Here is a 19,658-nt window from a genome sequence, read left to right on the forward strand (position 1 = left end):
GTTCACATTTGATTTTGGATGTTAATGTAGACGCCACTACTTGCGATTTTGGCGTCTATGACTCGCCAAACCTGAGCCAAACACGGTTTTGTCCTCAAGGAGCTGCAGTGCGCTCAGCCAGTGAATTCATCATGGTGGCCGCAGTATCTATTCTACATAGCAGACCGCAGCTGCATGCTACTGTAGTGTGTATGCACAGTGTTTGCTTTGTACATGGCAAGGCTCGATTGCATGCCCGCCCTCACAATCTCCAGTCTGACCATGCTATGTGATATGGACCGGCTTTGTCCTTCACCAGCTTGACCGACGGATAGTAGCCACACCCAACTTGCGCATTTTGAAGCGCCATGAATAGTTTGCCGGCGCATCTAACCAGGAGTGGCCTAGAGTGAGCATGCGCTCGCAAGCCTGCTCGAGTGGTTCGAGGCTAGTTGGGTATTCAGAACTGGTCGAAATTAGCGAGACCTGATGGCTACGACACCGATAAGCAAGGTGGCCAAAGTTTAATTCCTACACGGGCGGCCGCAGCCGAGCGTGAACTGACAATAGTCGGCTTCTTCCAGAAGTATGTAATTATTATTGAAATTCAAAGGCAGGTTTTCCTTACTTCAGCCTGTTTATTAAACTTCATCAGTAAATATACGCAGTAACAGTAGGGAGAAGCGCACTGATCCAACATCTTTCTTGATTGATGTCAGCTATTGGCCAATAGCAGCTGCGTATGGGAATTCACCATATTACGAAATAAAGCGTCCAGAAAAGAATGACAAAAAAAAAGGAGACTTCACGCTCCACTTGCAAGCACCACGCGCTGCACATGTCTGCAAAATTTCTCTGAGATGTTCACAGCATTGTAAGCTATCCGTGGACTATATCTTTTCACCAAGCCCGAGAGGTGGATCTAGACCTCTTAAAAAAGAGTAGCACGTACTGTAAATCACAGATCATAGTTACCTAAGTTACTGATAGCTTGTTCTTGTTAAGTAATGTGATCAGCCTCCTGAGCTTGTGCAGCACTGTGATTTTCGCACAAAATTTAGAACCATAAATGTTTCTGTTAAATTTTCTTGCTTTCGATTCGATATTTGGCTTTTCTGTCTTGATTCAATTAGAAATCTACTATTCCATATTCGCACACCCCTACTTTCTTGGGCAGGCCAAAAATACCGTAGGCATTTTCGAAAGATGATGGTGTGTTCAGTACAATCACTGTACTCTAAGCACCGCTGAGACAGACATTGCCACTCAAAGGGTTACTACACTCTCTCTCTCTCTCTCTCTCTCTCTCTCTCTCCCTCCAGTGTGATTCTGAAGTGAAAGCATTGTAACATCTTGGTTCAAAATAAAACAGCTTTTTCTATTTTTGGTTCATCTCCAGTTTGATACCATACTCCAGGCTGGTCCTGTAATTGCTACAATATGACTTTGGGTTGCTCCACCCCTGTGTGTTGGTAGACAGAAGAATATTGCCTTTTTTTTCTATACTGATGAAACAATCAACAATTGCCTTGACTTCATTTTCAAGAGCCAATCTGTTAATACTTCTATACCTGTTCCACATTGTGTTCACTACTTCTTTATATGTACTCTCAATGTGCCAGAGATATTGAGCCTTAAACTTTCAGCGTTGCTCTGTATGTTGCATAGCTCAGACATGTATGTGTTGTTTCACTCCTAGGAGCACCAGGTAGCAACATTGGCAGCCCTGCTGCGCCACTTATCATGGTTGCAGCGCAAGGACAGGCACGATGGCACACTGGAACGAGGGCTGCTCAGTGCCATCGCAGTCATTGAGCACGCTACCCTTAATGACCTCATCCAACTGGCAGCCAGCTTGCTCATGAATCCGGATGCTGCATTTCCAAGCACAGTGAGTCCTCCTCTTCTAAAGTGTCATATTCCAGGGCTAATTGTATCGCTGGTTAAAAATGCAACTGGATGAAAATGTGAGCAATCTGCAATCTGCAGGAGCTGTGAGACCGTCGGATGGTCACATGCTATTTTTCCTGATGTGCCAAGAGAGTGCACTTGGTAAACTTGAAAGATTTGTTTAGGCCCTGGAGTGCTTCTGGGCCTCACTATTCCTTACAATATTTCCTTTTGTAATGCAACACCAGTCACTACTCAAGTTGGACGTGGTAGAAAACTCTGAATGACAAGATTCGCATCAGTATCTCCAGCAGGAAATCATAGCAATGAAATTCCTTAGCAGTCAGCTATGAGCAGTGACCCCACACAACTTGGCATCGATTTTGTTCTAACTGGTTTACTTGGTTTAACATGTCCATCTGTGTGGCCATTTGCCACACAGCCGGATTCAAATGCTTGGCTCAATTTTATGGGAAATGTACTGGAACCGTGTTGATCGCTGTTTTGTTTTCTCGGTTGTTACTTTGTGTTTTCATGGTCCTTACCTAAATATGATTGACTCCCATGTATGCAGTATGTCCACATTTGAAACATCACCATTCTGTAATATTCCCACATCTTAAATTGCATTTAAACTCGGCATTCACTTACACGGACTGACAGCCTATTTTTAAGGGCCTAGTTATTTATGGCGCAATGCAGAGTTCACCCTCGGTAGTGTTTACATCTACAGCTGTTATTTCCAAAAGTGTGGGGATATTTAATAAACAGAATTGCTCGATCTGAGCAGCCTCTAAAAAAGTAAGAGTGCCTCCTCCAATAACACTGAGAAGTGAGAGCGATTTGGATAGCCCGCCTCGCAAATTGTGAAAGCCACCCATCGTTCTGCTTTCGCAGGAGTGAGTGTAACTGTGGCAAACCACGTTTCCGCTAAGGGTGGCCGAATATCTTATCTGTGTTACAAACATCGACGTATGAATAGGGTACACTTCTAATGTATCAGTGTAAACGTGGCTACTGTCATTGCTGCTCGCGATTTGTTGCGTGCCCACGAGTGCAGACGAGAAGAATCAAAAGGCGCCTTTTTTGTTGTTGTTGTTGACCACAACCATTATAAAACCTACAAATAATAAAGCTAAGGGAAGTTTGTTTGCAGCTTTCTTTTTTCATGGAAGTGTGGAAAGTGATGAAAGGAATAAAATGGGGCATCTGCTTAAAAATGTTTGCTGCATGCAGACCGTTTGATATACCTTGGAAGAGTCGTTTGTGTAGCATTTAACAGCATTCGACAGATGGTAAGCGCAATCATCATTAGCTAGACTTGGCATACAACATATCGCTGCAGCAAGTTCTGGGTGCAATCATTACACGGGAAAGGAAAAAAGTCTAATTCTGACCACAGAATTCATGGGTGTGATCATTATGCAAGTAAATACAGTATATCAGAATAGGCATTGGGAGGGTGGGGGGCAAATCATGCATGCATGCATGCGTCTGTTCAGTGTTCGCTGCTGCTGCTGCTGCCCTGTGCATTTCGGGTAACTGTAACAGCGCTGCAACGTGGACTACCTGAACGTGGCAGACGGAAGTAAGTGCGGAAAGACAAGCGTTCGCTGTTCGACATGTCGCGAAAACGGAAGGCCCTTTCGTTTAAGGAGAAAATTGAAATACTCAAGAAGGTCGACGACAACCCGAAGAAGAAACGTGTCGAATTGGCAAAGGAGCTAGGCATAGCACCGTCGATGCTGTGCACCATTGTTGACCAGCGAGACGTGATGAAGAATGCCCAGCACTTCAGCGTGAACGTGAAGCTGGAAGAGGTCCTGCTGACATGGTTTGGCGAAGTTACAGCGGCCGGCGTCAACGTTGACGGCAAGGTGCTACGCGAGAAAGCGGACAACATTGTGCTTTCCCTGGAAATTGAAAATTTCCAAGCTTCCGGGGGATGGCTGCATCGTTTTAAAGAGAGACATGGACTTCACGACAGAGTCGTTTGCGGTGAAGGAAAAAAAGTGGACCAGTCAGCGACTGGCTGAACACGTGGCCGGCGCTGATTTCGCACTCAACACCGCGCGACGTATTTAATGCTGACGAGGCGGGCCTCTTTTTCAATTTGCAACCAGAGAGGAGCTTGTGTGTGAAGGGCCAGGCTTGCCAGGGCGGCCAAAAAAGTAAGGAGAGAATCACCGTGCTTTTTTGCGTGAATGCCGATGGCTCGGAGAAAATGCAGCTTACCGTCATAGGCAAGCCCAAACAGCCGAGGTGCTTTCGATCGGCAGGACGTTTATCTTGTTTGTATAAAGGGAACAGGAAAGCATGGATGACCGCGGAATTTTTCTGCGAGTTCCTCACGATCCTGGATCGAAAAATAGCTGCAAGAAACCGAAAAATGTTGCTTTTCTTAGATCAGTGTTCGGCCCACCCAAAGGAAACGACCTTTAACAACGTCACCGTAAGGTTCCTGCCTGCCAACACTACCAGCCATTTGCAGCCACTGGACGCGGGAATAATTCGGAACGTGAAGCATCATTTCAAAGGACTCTTAGTAAGCCGTCTCCTGGCAAAGATTGATCGCAAAGATGAGAATTCGTGGATCAGCCTACTCGATGCGTTGCATTTTTTGGCCATGTCTTGGGATAATGTGACCTCGGACACCATCGCGAACTGTTTTCGCAAATGTGAATTTAAGACAGGACGGGACGCGGCTCCGACGGGAGAAAAATGAAGAGCTGATGAGTACTTTGGAATTGAAGGCTGGGGGAGTCTGCTAACTGAAGCTTCCGCTCACGACTTCGTCACCGCGGACGACAACGTCGCGACCTGCGGGTTAAGATCCATTGAAGAATTGGTCGACGAAGTTAATGAAGTCGAGACCGAGAGTGATGGTGAAGATGCCAACGTGTGCAATCAGCTGCCGTCGACGCCAGAAAGCCTTTACGCTCTCGATGTTCTGCGCCCCACCGTAAGTGCCGGCAACATGAGCGACGAAACCACTGCACGACTTTATGCCTTTCAGGCATGTCTCATCAATGACCTCGAGGGCAAAAAAGTGCAAGCGAGCATAACGGACTTTTTCGGCCGGAAGTAGCTGTGGCCAATGAAGTTTGTGTTCATTACCATGTCGAGATTGGCTTGTTTTGGCTCATACGAATTCGGGATGATACGAATATTTCGCGTGCTCCCGAGGAATTCGTATCATCAAGATTCTACTGTACACCATCCCGGAGAACAAACAGGTGAAGGGACAAATCAGAAGGCGAAGATTCCAAGCGATCGATTATGGTGCGCAAGGTGGCATCACAGCGTTGCTCATTGGCAACATGTAGCAGCTGAGAAATAGAGAAAGCACAAGCGTCGGCATCGGGGTCAGGGTCGGTGGATAGTTCGTCCTCTGGATGGCGTGATAAACAGTCTGCATCTTGACATAATCAGCCCGACTTGTACACTACTGCATAGGAATATTCTTGCAGCTGCAGAGCCGAGCGACCAAGCCGGCCGGTAGGATCCTTGAGTGGGGAAAGCCAGCAGAGCGCATGGTGGTCCGTGATTACAGAGAAGTGCGTGCCATACAAGTACAGGCGGAATTTGGAAACCGCCCTGACAAGAGTCAGACATTCACGATCTGTAACCAAATAGTTGCGTTCCGCTGCTGTGAGGAGGCGGCTAGTGTAGGTGATAACACGGTCGTGACCCTGTCGACACTGCGCTAAGACGGCTCCGATACCATGACCACTAGCATCGGTTTGCACCTCTGTAGGAGAGGACGGGTCAAAGTGGGCCTGTATACGTGGCTTGGTAAGAATGTTGGTGAGGTGGGCAAATGCACCAGATTGAGCAAGGCCCCGTGTAAACGGCACGTCCTTTTTCAGAAGAGCAGTAAGTGGTCGGGCAATCGCTGCGAAGTCTTTAACGAAGCATTGGAAGTAGGAGCAGAGTCCTGCAAAACTTCGGACGTCTTTGACAGACTGATGTATAGGAAAAAAACATTACAGCACAAATTTTCTCCGGGTCTGGTTGAGTACCAGAAGCATCGATGAGGCGGCCCAGCACAGTAATCTGCCGACGACCGAAGCGACACTGCGATGAATTTAGTTGGAGACCAGCCTCCCGGAAGACTTGAAGAACAGCTGATAAGCACTCAAGGTGTGTCTCAAATGACCAAATGGCATAACTTTGAATTGATATAGACCATCAGGGGTGAAGAATGCGGTCTTTTCTTGGTCCTTCTCATCCACATAAATTTGCCAATAACCAGGCCGAACGTCTATTGATGAAAAGTAGTTGGCACCGTGGAGACAATTGAGGGCGTCGTCAATACAAGGCAAGGGGTAGACGTCTTTCTTGGTAATGCGGTTTAGATGACGATAATCTGCGCAGAAACGCCATGTGCCATCTTTCTTTTTAACAAGCACCACGGACGACGCCCAAGGGCTCGACAAAGGTTCAACAATGCCTTTGGCAAGTATCTTGTTCACTTCATCTTGAATAACCTTACACTCTTGAGCAGAAACTCTATATGGCCGGCGATGAATAGGACTTGCATCACCAGTATTTATGTGATGCTTAACAATTGAAGTCTGGCCCAATTGGCGATTCTTGAGGTCGAAGATGTCGTGGTAGAAAACCAAAAGGCGATACAGAGCTGCTGCTTGTTCAGACAATAGGTCAGCAGCAATCATGGGACGAAATGTTGCATCAGGGCAAATAGCATCCTGTATATATAGTGAAAAATCTGAGCAGACGTCTACTGCAAATGTCATGACGTGGTCATCTCCAATAGCACGCAGCGTTGCAACCAATATGCCTTGTGATAGAACTTCCTTTGTCAGGCCAAAATTGACAACGGGGAGGCATGTCCAGTTATCGGCGACGGTGACGACGGAGACGACGAAGTGGGACACAGTGATATGGCGCATCAAAAGGACATCAGGAACAGGTGTGGTGACGTAATCACCATCAAGCACAGGAAAAGATGATCGACAAGGCTTTAGGCAGCAGGTGGACGAAGGCGGTCGTACTGAAGTTGTTCGGCAGTTCGGCACGAATATGCGTGAGTAGAGGAAGTTCGAGGCAAAGGGTACCGGCAGAACAGTCGATCAAAGCTGAATGTGCCATAAGAAAGTCGACTCCGAGGTTTAGGTCATGTGGACAATTGGTCAGCGCTGTAAAAAGAACTACGTGTGAATTAATACGTGTGATGTGCTCATTTAAGGGTGGTGAAGTGGTAAGGTCGGTGCAAGACAATGTCGCAGCCGTGTTAGGGAGCTGGAAGAACTGTGGAATGACGCGGCGGCATTTCTTGACAGTGACGTCGATGGTGGACACAGTGTTGAAGACCAACAAGTCTAACACGTCGTCCGTGATCCCTTTGAGTACGTGGCTGACTTTGTCAACCTCGGTCATTTTCTCGTCGACTTTCCTACAAAGATCGAGCACGTCTTGTTTGTACGAGACATATGATTTGGTAGAAGACTGAACTCGGGTAGCAAGCTCTTTTTTAGCAGCCAGCTGCCGACCAGTGGGATTTCCAAAGAGGTCGCTAAGCTTCTCCTTGAAAGCATCCCAGCTAGAGATCTTGTCCTCGTGTGTTCGGAACCAGGCATGAGGAGTTCCACCCAAGTAGAATAGGACATTCGCTAGCATAATGGTAGGGTCTCAGCGGTTGTCCCGACTAGCACGCTCATACAGGCTGAGTCGGTCCTCAACGTCGACATTGTCTTGCCCGGAGAACATGTCAGCATCGCGGGGATTGGTGATCGTCTGTAACGTACATTGTTGTCGGGGTCGCAGGAGTAGAAGCAGATGAGGTGTCGTCACCAGGAGCCATGGCGGAAAGCAGGACAGTACGGCTGCTGCAGAGCTCCATCGCGAGGACGGTGAACGGCACCCTCCACCAAAATGTTATGCTAACGAAGGTTAAGAACTGGAGACTGTTTACAAGGTATATTTACAAAGGATAAGTGCACTGCAGGCCAGTTCAGCCAACAGCTCAAAAGCCAGAGAGCGTTCGTCGTCTTCGTCGGGGCGCCCGCATACATCGTCCGCAAGAAACGCGCAATATGCATGTATCAATATAAAACGCCGAGCGAATCTAAACGCGTACTATCAATTGGTGGAGGTGCTGGTTCCATTTTTCATCCGGGAACTTCGTACCCAACCCAGCCTCGGCAATGCCTACCGACGTGTCGCAGCAAGGTGCTACCACACACCGCTGGTCGCGTGCTCCGGAGTACTAAGACAGCGAGACCCTGTCATTTTCAACAGCACCGACAAGCACGACGTCGAAGACTGACTCACTTCGTATGAACGGTTAAGCGCCCACAATAAGTGGGATGACGGCGACAAACTCAGCACCGTCAAGTTTTACCTGCCAGTTGTGGCGCAGCTGTGGTACCACCATCACGAAGCTGATATTGCCAACTGGTCTCCTATAAAACGAGCTTCACTGAAGTCTTCAGATGACCTGTTGTTCGCAAGCTTCGCACAGAACAGCGCTTATGCGGTCACGCCCAGCAATCCGGCGAGAACTTCACATCCTACATTGAGGATATTGCAGACCTCTGCCGTCGCATCAACCCTGCTATGTCCAAAGCTGATAAAATCAGACATCATGAAGGGGATTGAGGACGACGCCTTCCAAATGCTCATTGCCAAAAATCCCAAAACTATCACGGACGTCATTCAGCACTGCCAGAGCTACGATGAGTTGCAGAAACAGCGCATTTCTGCATGCCTCCCCAAATGTTCATTGCCAAAAATCCCCAAACTATCACGGACGTCATTCAGCACTGCCAGAGCTACGATGAGTTGCAGAAACAGCGCATTTCTGCATGCCTCCCGTGCTCTGACACTGCCAACAAGTCAGCATTAACTGTAGGCGCCGTTTTAGTGCATTAGTTTTAGTACATCTTTTTAGTACATTACATGGCCCTAGCTGTCTAGAAGTGTGTTATCGATGGTTACAAATTTGTATTTTGGCAGAGAGCGCCAAAATACAAATTTGTAACCGTCGATAACACGCTATTGATGAGAATAGGCGTGGTCATGAAAGGGTTAACTCGATGTTTGTCAGGATATAAATGACATGCATGCATGACCTGACATGGATGAGATGACATAAATTGAAACAGAACAGCGGGGTTTTCACGGGGACAAGCAGGGAGAAACGACACGGACGAGCGCTAACTTGCAACTGAAGTTTATTGCTTGGAACGAAGAATATATAACAGCTCCAACCAACAGAAAAAACCTAAAAACCATACATGTATTCACAATCAATCATACACGCTGCACTGAACAGGAGAGATAACTGCCATCATCATATCCCCCCCGCTAAAAATGCTAGTTCTTTGGACGTAATGGATAAGGAGGGGCTACTGACGCATGCGTCTTTTGACCAGGCGATGTGCGCTGCTTCGATGATTTCACGGGTTAGTTGGTTACTATGTTTACTTAAAATTTGTGTTCTAGCGAAGTCAGGGTGGCAGGTCCTGGCGTCGCAGTCTCTACAGTGGATGCCCAGATGCCCTTTTACTGTATTATGCATATTGTTGTTGTGCTCCTTCAGGCGTTCATTAAAGCATCTCCCCGTTTGACCGACATAAAGCCTGCCACATGACAACGGAATGCCGTAAACAACTCCCTCTTTACAAGAGACAAATTGATTTTCATGTTTAACGTTGCACTCTCTTGGAACGAATTCATTATTAACCATTTTGCACATCTTCCCAAGCTTGGCCGGCACCGAGAAAACTACTTTGACACATGCTCTGTTAGCTATCTTTTTTATTCTATGGGAGACATCATGAATATCAGGCACTACAGTGGTTTTTACTTCTCCCTTTCCTGTCGTTGAATCTACCCTTTGTTCTTTTCTGTTTTTGCTCAAACTACTGAGGATAGTTTCTGACACTGACACTAGCAACTGCTTGGGATAACCAGCCTTTACCAGACAATCCGTTTGATGACTGAAGCTATCTTGCATAGAGTGCGTGCATGATTTGTTAAGCGCGTTATGATAGCATGATAGCATAGCGCTGTTCTGTTTTAAATATGTCTTACTAACTCGCCCAAACGTCTGTTTTAATGACAAATGTTATGAATTGAATGACAAGACATGTATGCGCATCCCATATCATGATTTCGATGACATCAGATGCTTGTCATGACATTAATAGTATACAATCGCCAATAGATCTTTCGGACTCCAAAAATTCGGACAGTGGATATTCTGGACTTCATAAATGCACCGTCAGGGTTCTCGTAGACCTAATGCATTTTCGCGACCGATGTTTCAGTGAAATTTAGGCTCTAAACCAGACTAAATCACTCGTTCCGAGCCACACTACCCGATCTTGGGGGCCGCCATGTTGGATTTTTCACTGGCTTGGCCGGGCTTGGCTTTCAGTGTCCTACTTTACAGTCTCCAAGATTGGGGGGCACACGACATCCTCCCGTCTTGGAGGCCATGCCCGCTCTTCCTTGGCTGCCAAAACGCTCCAGGGGGCGGCACTTTACTTCTTTTTTTTTTTTTTCGGTCTGCACTACAGTCATAACCACTTACTGCAAGATCCATTTCTTTCTTTTCTATCTTTTTTTCTTTTCTTTAAGTTTTGGTTGCTTTTTTGCACATCGTGTGTCTACAGAGCAGGCAAGGTATTCTGTAAGAGTCCACCTAGTGGACTGTCCATTTCGGCTGCTGCTGATTGGATGCAGCTGTTTGAGAGAGGAGGAGACGAGCGGCCTTAGCCAATCAGCAGTGGCCAAAATGGACAGTCCACTAGGTGGATTCTTACAGAATACCTCCGCAGGTGTGTCTCAGAGACAGTCTCATCTTCGTGTGTGTTTGTGCAGCTTCACATTTGTGCGATCGGCACCACCTCATGTGAAGCCTTTGCAAAATCCAAGTGGTGCAAAGAAATATGGCTCATTTCTTCGAGGGTTGCAATGTGAGCTTGTTGGTAATGCATCTTGAAGGAGTGTATGGTAGCGCAATTAAAAGACGGGACAAAAGAAGACACACAGGGACACACATAGCACTGTGTGTGTCCCTGTGTGTCTTCTTTTGTCCCGTCTTTTAATCGCCCTACCGTACACACCTTCAAGATTCATTTCTTCGATCTCCACAGTGATCTCCGGCAACGGAGATCACTAACGTGGCGACGCTCTTGTCAGACTACCGTATTTACTCGCATAATGATCGCACTTTCTTGTCAGAAAAATTGACGCAAATTCAGGGGTGCTATCATTACACATGTTAAATTTCCCGCGAGAAAAAAAATTTTTTTTTTCGTCCCGCGTTTGCTGCGGGATGCGGGACACCAAAACAAAAATGGCGGCCGGCGGAGCAAGCCGAACGCGCCAAACGCGATCTTTTTTTTTCTTCTCGTGAGTACATTACGTGCATTGAAACAGTTTCTTCCGTATCAGTGATGAATAATATCGTTAATATCGGCAAGTTTGCGGCAATAACGTAGCCATGTCCACTTTGAGGGGACAGAAACAGAGATGGGCATGCTTAGCTGCCAGTGACATAGAAACACATGGCCGGCGTGCTGCGGAAACTGCGGCATCTGTCTTCACTATTATCCTAACACGGCACGTTTCCGCTAAGGGTAGGCGAATATCTTAGCTGTGTTAAAAGCGTCGGCGTATGAATAGGGTACACTTTTAACGTATCAGTGTAAACGTGGCTACTATCATTGCCGCGCGCGATTTGTTGCGTGCTCACGAGTGCAGATGAAAAGAATCGAAAGGCGCCTTTTTTGTTTTTGTTGACCACAACCATTATAAAGCCTACCCATAATAAAGGCAAGTTTGGTTGTACGTCTTTTTGCCATGGAAGTGCGGAAAGTGGTGAAAGTAATGAAATCAGGCATCTACTTAAGAATGTTTGGTGCGTGCAGACGAGTCGTTCGCGTAGCATTCGACAGATGGTAAGCGCGATCATTATTAGCTAGACTTGGCACACGACATATCGCTGCGGCAAGTTCAGGGTGCGATCATTACACGGGAAATAAAAAAAATCGAATTTTGATGACAAAATTCAGGGGTGCGATCATTACGCGAGTGCGATCATTATGCGAGTAAATACGGTATATACGGAGACGTCACTCTTGCATAAATCAAAGCAAATCGATTGCCTCCAATCCTAGGCATGGCATTATTATAAATATTTTAAGCCCCTCTGTAAGCCTGATAAACTTTTTTGAGGGGTGAACGAGTTTTTCAGACTGTTCGATTTTTTTAACTATTTTTTGGTCCCCACGAGGTCCGGAAAATTGATTGGCGACTGTAAATGACATGATGCCGTCCTGGTCATTTAACTCTATGTCGAGGTATATTCAAAAGGTATCAAACCTTTGGTCAGCACAAATAGCTTTATTGATTAAGAGGTATAAGACCTTAATCCCCTTCAAAGTAGTCTCCTTGATAATGCACACACTTATAGCACTCTCACCATTGTTAGAAACACTTCTGGAACGCATCTTTTGGAATGGTGATCAGCTGGGCCATCGCATTCTGCATCATACCTTCTCTCAACTCAAATCGGGTTCCTTTCAGTGGCATTTTCAGCTTGGGAAATAGTTAAAAGTCGCATGGAATTACACATGTCATGAGAGTAGGGACCCTGATGAACCGCAGGAATGTTATGCTTGGCGAAAAAAATCAGAATCAGATGTGCAGAATAGGCAGCTGCGTTGTCATGATGGAGATGCCATGTTTTTGCTGCCCACATATCTGGTCGTTTGCACCACACAGCATCACGAAGGCGACGAAGATCCTTCTCGTAGTTTTCCTTTGTGATGGTTTGGCCTTGTGGTGCGTATTCATGATACACCACCCCACGGGAGGTGAAGAAAATGGTCAACATGACCTTAGCATTGCTGTGGACCTGCCATGCTTTTTTGGCTTCTGGGATGTCAGATGTTATTACTGTGATGACGGCATCTTGTTTTCTGGGTCGTACCCTAACCCACAACTCACCACCTGTTATCACAGTGTTCAGAAAGTTGGGGTTACTATTTCCATTGTCCAGCAGGTCCTGTGCGATTTCCAGAGTTGCTATTGCTCTATTGTTAGCATTTTCGGTATAAACCTTGCGGGCGCTCTCCTCATGCCCATATCCTTGGTCAAAATTGAATGTACCGATCCAATGCTTAGCCACTATCTCGTTCACAACTTCTCTGACTGTGATGCGACGGTCCTCCATGAGCAAAGTCCGCACTTGCTCAATGACATTCTCATTTCACCTTGTTATGGGTCTGCCTGAACGGCGTTCACACTATCCACTGATGTGCGGCCATCTTTGAAGCAGTTGTACCATTCCTTTATCCATGAGGTGTTCACGGCATCGTCCCTGAAAGCCTGTTGAATCCTGCAAATGGTTCCCACGAGGGTATTCCCAATTTATTTTGCAAGATTTGATGCAATATTGCTGCTTATTTTGTTTCATCATTCTGTAACTTATTGAAATCTGACAAGTGCTCACTACACGTCCTCACTCATAGGCCGAATGCCAGCAACTAATCCTTTCTTCAGGTGGAAACAAAAGATTCAAGCATGCACGTGTGTGTCCCCTCCATATATCCACCAAAGGAAGCCTCCCGAACTTCATTAGTTTATGTGGGAAAGACTGTTCGATACATTTTGAACACATTTGTATATCAGGATACGTGTATGACCTAACATGGATGACATAAATGTAATTATATGAATGATGTGTCATGTGCAGCGTGACATGAATGACGTGATGCCCTTATGCTCGTTTCTTTAACTCAATGTATATCTGGATATAAATGGCACGACATGTGTGCATGACTTAATGTGAATAATATGACTTCAATGCCTGTACTCTCTCAATCGATGATGCAGTGTCATATTTGACGGCATTTCTAACTGACGCTGCATCAATATGTATCCCTGAAACAAACAGAACGCCCTCTAAACGACGTATTCCTTGGTGGAATGAGCAGTGTAAGGAAGCTCGCAAAAATCAAAATAAAGCTTGAGTCGCCTTCGCGACTGTCCAACTACCGAGAACTTGATTGGCTTCAAGAAAACAAAATCCGAAGGTAGAAGAACGCGCCACCTAGCCAAAAGGAAAAGCTGGCAAAAATACATCTCTAATTTAATTCATATACAGATGACAGAAAAACCTGGAACAGGGTAAACAAAATAAAAGACCACGAAACTCATCCTTTACCCTTGGTGAATACACAAGGAGACACACTTATTGACCAAGCTGATCCTCTAGGGGTACATTTTGAACAGATTACTAGTTCATCCCACTACTCGGATACATTTCTCAGATACCGGAAACAAGCGAAACGACTGCCTCTGGGTCAGAAAGGAAATAGTAATCAAACTTACAACCGTCCATTTAACATGGCGGAATTCCAAGCTGCACCAAATGGCTGTAACACGGCCGCTCCAGGAAGTGACAGAATATTGTATGAAATGATCAAACACCTACACCCTGAAACCCACAAAACGCTACTGTCATTTTTCAACTCTGTTTTCTGCCGGCTGCATTCCATCCGCCTGGAAGGAAGCAATAATCATTCCAATACTAAAAGACGGCAAGGATCCAACTTCGGTCAACAGCGATAGGCCTATAGCGTTGACAAGTTGCGTATGTAAACTGTTTGAGAAAATGGTTAACCGGCGTCTCCTTCATTTTCTTGAAAGTAACAAACTATTTGATCCCCTACAGTGTGGCTTCAGGGCAGGTAGATCCACTACCGATCACCTTGTCCGCATTGAGACAAATATTCGCGTTGCTTTTGTGCATAAGCAGTTCTTTTTGTCAGTATTTATTGACATGGAGAAGGCATAAGACACCACGTGGCGTTTCGGAATTCTCCGTGACCTGGCTGAAATGGGAGTGCGAGGCAATTTGCTGAATGTCATCCAGACTTACGTATCTAACCGCATGTTCCGCATCAGAGTTGGTAATGCGCTATCTCGTCTATTTACACAGGAAACGGGTGTACCAAAAGGTGGCGTGCTGAGCTGCACTCTATTCATTGTAAAAATGAACTCGCTTTATACCATCATACCACGTACAATGTTTTATTCAGTGTACGTTGATGACGTACAAATAGGTTTTAAATCATGTAGTCTTTCCATCTTTGAGCGACATGTACAGCTTGGGCTAAACAAATTGTCAAAGTGGGCTGACGAGAATGGGTTTAAGTTAAACCCGCAAAAAAGCATGTGTGTTCTCTTCTCGAACAAGAGAGGTATAGTACCTGAACCCGTTATTTACCTTAATCGACAACAGCTCCCTGTGAGCCATGAACATAAATTTTTGGGCCTCATTTTAGACTCTAAATTAACATTTATCCCCCACTTGAATTATCTGAAAGCAAAGTGCATGAAGACAATGAATCTTCCGAAGCTCTTGTCCTGTACATCCTGGGGAAGTGACAGAAAGTGCCTTTTGAGCTTGTATAAAAGTTTGATGAGGTCACGCCTTGATTACGGTGCTATAGTGAGTGACTCTGCTATGCCTAGTGCCTTGAAGATGTTAGATTCGATTCACCACTTGGGTATCCATCTTGCTACAGGTGCTTTCAGGACTAGTCCTGTAGAGAGCCTGTACGTTGAATCCAACGAATGGTCTCTGCATCTACAAAGAGCATATTTAACTTTCTCTTACGCCCTAGAAGTTAAATCAGATATTCAGCATTCATGTCATTTTACAATTAGTGACTTGTCCACTGCCAGGCTATTCCATAACCGCCCAGCCACCAGGCCTCCTCTGTCCCTCCGATTGGAAGCACTGTCAGAAGAAACAGGCATCCCTGTTTTAGAGAATGTCTTAATAGCTCCTACTCGGCTTCCACCGCCTTGGGAGTGGCAAACTATCCAATGTGACATATTGTTCTTAAAAATATCGAAACGAGCGCCTGAGGCTCACATACAATCACATTTTCTTGAACTTAAAGAGAAGTATTCCTGTGCTGAATATTACACAGATGCTTCGAAGTCTGCTGGTAGTGTTGCTTACGCAGCTCTCGGACCCTCATTTTCCACATCTGGGGCACTAAACCCACACACAAGCATCTTTACAGCGGAAGCATACGCTATACTCTCAGCTATTAAGCACATAAGGCTTACAAACGTCGCTAAGGCTGTTCTCTTCACAGACTCATTAAGTGTAGTGAGAGCCATAATTAGCCTACGAAAACAAAATAACTCTGTTTTGAATGAACTATATACCTTGTTGTGCTCTGCAAATATGTGCAATCAAGTGATCGTCTTATGCTGGGTACCTGGCCACAGGGGTATAGAAGGCAATGTGGCTGCTGACAAAATGGCTACGTCAGTGAGTTTTAGCGACAAAGATGGAAATAACCCCATCCCTGCCACAGACCTAAAGCCTTTTCTGCACCGTAAATTGAGGAATCATTGGCAAGGCGAGTGGGATACACAAGCAATGAATAAGCTTCACATTGTAAAACCAAAACTTGGGAACTGGATAAGTGGAAAAACAGCCCGGTACAAGGAAGTACTTCTTTGCCGATTAAGGATAGGCCACACATACGGTACTCACTCTCATCTCTTGACTGGGAGCGATCCTCCAACTTGTATTTAGTGCAGCAATAGTCTCACAGTCATTATGTTCTTATTGAGTGCCCTGCCATACAAAGAGAGAGGAAAAAGTATTTCCCTGCTGCATATCACGAGAATATACCCCTTCACCCTGCATTTTTTCTTAGCGATGAACCGCTTTTTAATCTGCAAACAGTCTTAGATTCTTTAGCCGAAACTGACACCCTGAAAATCATTTGGCCAGGCCACTTTTAGCACATGACTAATAGCCCTGCATTCAAGGAATCTCTTGAAACTCTGGTGTCAGTGTTCTGTTTTATTGCATCATGTTTTAATGAAAGCCCATTGCCATAGCCTATATCAGCCTAGTCACCGTCATTATTTTAGCACCTATATATTCCACGCCACTTACAGCTACAGGTTTTAGGTCCTTTTACAGCCATGTCACGTCTACCATGAGGAATTCATTGTGCACGCAATCCATAATACATCGTCAACATTACCACTTGTCATGGTGCTCTTTGGCCAAACCTGGCCCTTCGCCATAAAACACCACACATCATCATCATCATGACTTCAGTGCCATCACATTAATGACATGCACATCATGACATTCCATTAATCGCATGATATGTACTTCCTGACATGACATAATGACCACACGTGTACGTGCATGTCGTGCCATGCATGTCAGTTAATTCGTGTCATGGATATCTTGATGCATGTTAAACAATGGACCTGACATGAATGACAATCATGTCTTGGCATAAGTGACATCCATGTCATCAATGTTGTAAAGGAGATGACATAAATGGATTGAATGACATGACAGGCACTTCTACCCCTGGATACATTCTGGATATGCATGTTATGACATGCATGTCATAACATGGTTGGCCATAAATGCCATGAATGGATATCATTACTTGTCTATGTCAAGCAATGAAGTGATTCCCATGCATGTCATGACATCTGTGACAAGAATGAGATAAATTCATGGCATGCCTGTACGCATTCACGACATGATATTATTATGAGAAGGAATTATGCCGAACCAGTGGACCAAGTACGTACTTGGGCCGATGATTATATGCTCATGTTCGTGATGGTCATTGCATCATCCTTCCAGCTTCGTAATCCGATTCTTGCCTTTGATTCTCGCATGCCACCAGCACTCGAGCCAGGTCACATGTGTAAGAAGATCCCAGCATTTTGGCAGCAAACACCAGGCAGTGGTTGCATTCGTTTAAACAGCGATTGAGAAACAAGTTTTCCATGATCATTGATTTCCGACTGCCAGATTGCAGCACGCTACCTCGTTGTTCATCCATAATCTCGTACCGGACTTTCGTGGCCCATCTCGTCGTTACCAGGCCGCTTAATCAGATGTCGAGACATGCACTTACCTCGTGCACATATGCACATAGTGTGCGAGTACAACAACGCTACATTGAATTCCGCTATGGCACGTCATCACAGCTCGCCCAAGGCAAACTGCTGCACCACACCACTCGACCAAACGGCTATAAAAGGAGACGGGCTTCAGATTGTGTAACAGTATTGCCGTCAAGTCGCCTATATGTGTCCTTTAAGTGATACCACGTGCTGCTGTCAGTGAGCATTTAGTTCTTGAATTTCTTATCCATCTCTCGCCTCCATGCCGCTCGTTCACATTAATTCGATCGTTCGTAGAAATTATGCAATCATTGTTACCATCATCTAGCTGCTGTCATCACACACACACACTCACGTTTAATCCAGTTCACTGTACTTGCGTCACGCACGCAACTACTGTATTTACACAAAACAGATTGGTCAACCTGGTAGCACTTTGTGGAACCCCGAACGATGCTGCATAGCCAGTTGCCTGCAAAATGCTTTGCATAATGGCGATTCGCACAGTGCATGAGATCTGCAGAATTTTTTACTTGGCAGAATTGCATATGACCTGCCTTAGTTACCATTAAAAGGAATCATAAGTACAAATTCCAAAAATTAAGAGGGTGCTGAAATGATAGCATCTTTCTTCTTGGCTTTTAGTTTTTCAAATATAAAATCATTTACTTTCCCTTCTGGCTGAACTCCAAGGGTCCTGCCATTATGTGATTCATGTCTTTGTACATAACACTGGTCAGACATAATACATTTGCTTCAGTGAAATTCTTTGTGCAACCACTGTTCAAGCCTCCATCTTCCTGTTAGCCTCTGTCTTGTTTGGATGTCGTTGTGTAGCAGTACATAGTTCAGTGGTACAAAATGTTTATTTCAGTTTGCTCTCCGTGTGGCCTGGACTATTGTAGTGCGAGTGGAACACCATTTTCAGTGTGAAGAAGCTAGCCAGCCATTCTTGGAAGAAGTGCACAAGAAATGGTAAGACTTTTTTTTATATTTCTTTCTGCTCTTTTGTGCCTGCTCATGGCTACAAAGCTAGGGTGGCCATCCTACACTGTATACTGTACTGTATACCATATACAGTCGATCCCGGATATATCGAATTATTGCCTATATCGAACAGTTGAAAAATCCCTTTGGGAATCCCATGCAAAATTATAGCGCTATTGTTCGCATATGTAGAACTCCCGTGCACCGCCATATCGATGTATCGAACTCCGTGCTGAGCTGCGCCCCCAGCAAGTGCGTTTCTCCCACCATACCCCACCCCTGCAAGTGCGCTTCTCCCATCGCATCCCACCCCCGCAAGTGCGCTTCCCTTCACGAAGCTCTCATGATGTTCCCGCGATCTTACGCGCGCTGCCCCGCACTCTGAGAAAGGGGCATGTGGGTAAAAGGCACGTGACAAGGAGCACTTGGAGTGCGATTGGGTGTGAAAGGGAAGCCGGAGGGAGAAACTACGCTAACCGCAGGCGCCCATTTCCTGTGTTTTGGTTGGCTGACACCGCTGGCGCAGCGAGACGAACGAGGTCAGTGCAGCTTGGACTTCTGGTAGTGCGGAGACGCGAAGCGGTGCGTCTTTCAATTTGCTTTGTTCCTTTTATTCACGAGACCAGCGCGAAGGCTTGAGTCTCGTGTGGTGCAGTGCGTTTTTCTTTCCCCTTTTGGCACATTCTGGAGCCATGGCCGCAAAAAAACGCAAGAATTTGGATTTTTCAACAAAGGCGGACATCATTCGACGGGTGGAGGCTGGCGAGAAAAAGTCGTTGGTTGCCGCGGCGTTCAGAATTCCTCGCAACACCCTGAGTACGATCCTCAAGAACAAAGGCGATCTTAAG

General features: G+C 45.7%; 1 protein-coding gene across 5 annotated transcripts in view; it reads left to right on the forward strand.

Annotated features, from left to right (window-relative positions):
- The window catches only part of Patr-1 (Protein associated with topo II related - 1), a 246,701-nt gene that overhangs the window by 213,158 nt on the left and 13,885 nt on the right, over nt 1-19,658 (forward strand). For all 5 annotated transcript variants that reach the window (XM_055078308.2, XM_072285096.1, XM_055078309.2 and 2 more), the window contains 2 exons: nt 1,679-1,870; nt 18,698-18,798. In XM_055078308.2, coding sequence (XP_054934283.2) covers nt 1,679-1,870; nt 18,698-18,798 — 293 coding nt within the window. The remainder of the gene's footprint in view (nt 1-1,678; nt 1,871-18,697; nt 18,799-19,658) is intronic.

The sequence above is a fragment of the Dermacentor andersoni genome, chromosome 10 (assembly GCF_023375885.2).
Source record: "Dermacentor andersoni chromosome 10, qqDerAnde1_hic_scaffold, whole genome shotgun sequence".
Taxonomy (NCBI): domain Eukaryota; kingdom Metazoa; phylum Arthropoda; class Arachnida; order Ixodida; family Ixodidae; genus Dermacentor; species Dermacentor andersoni.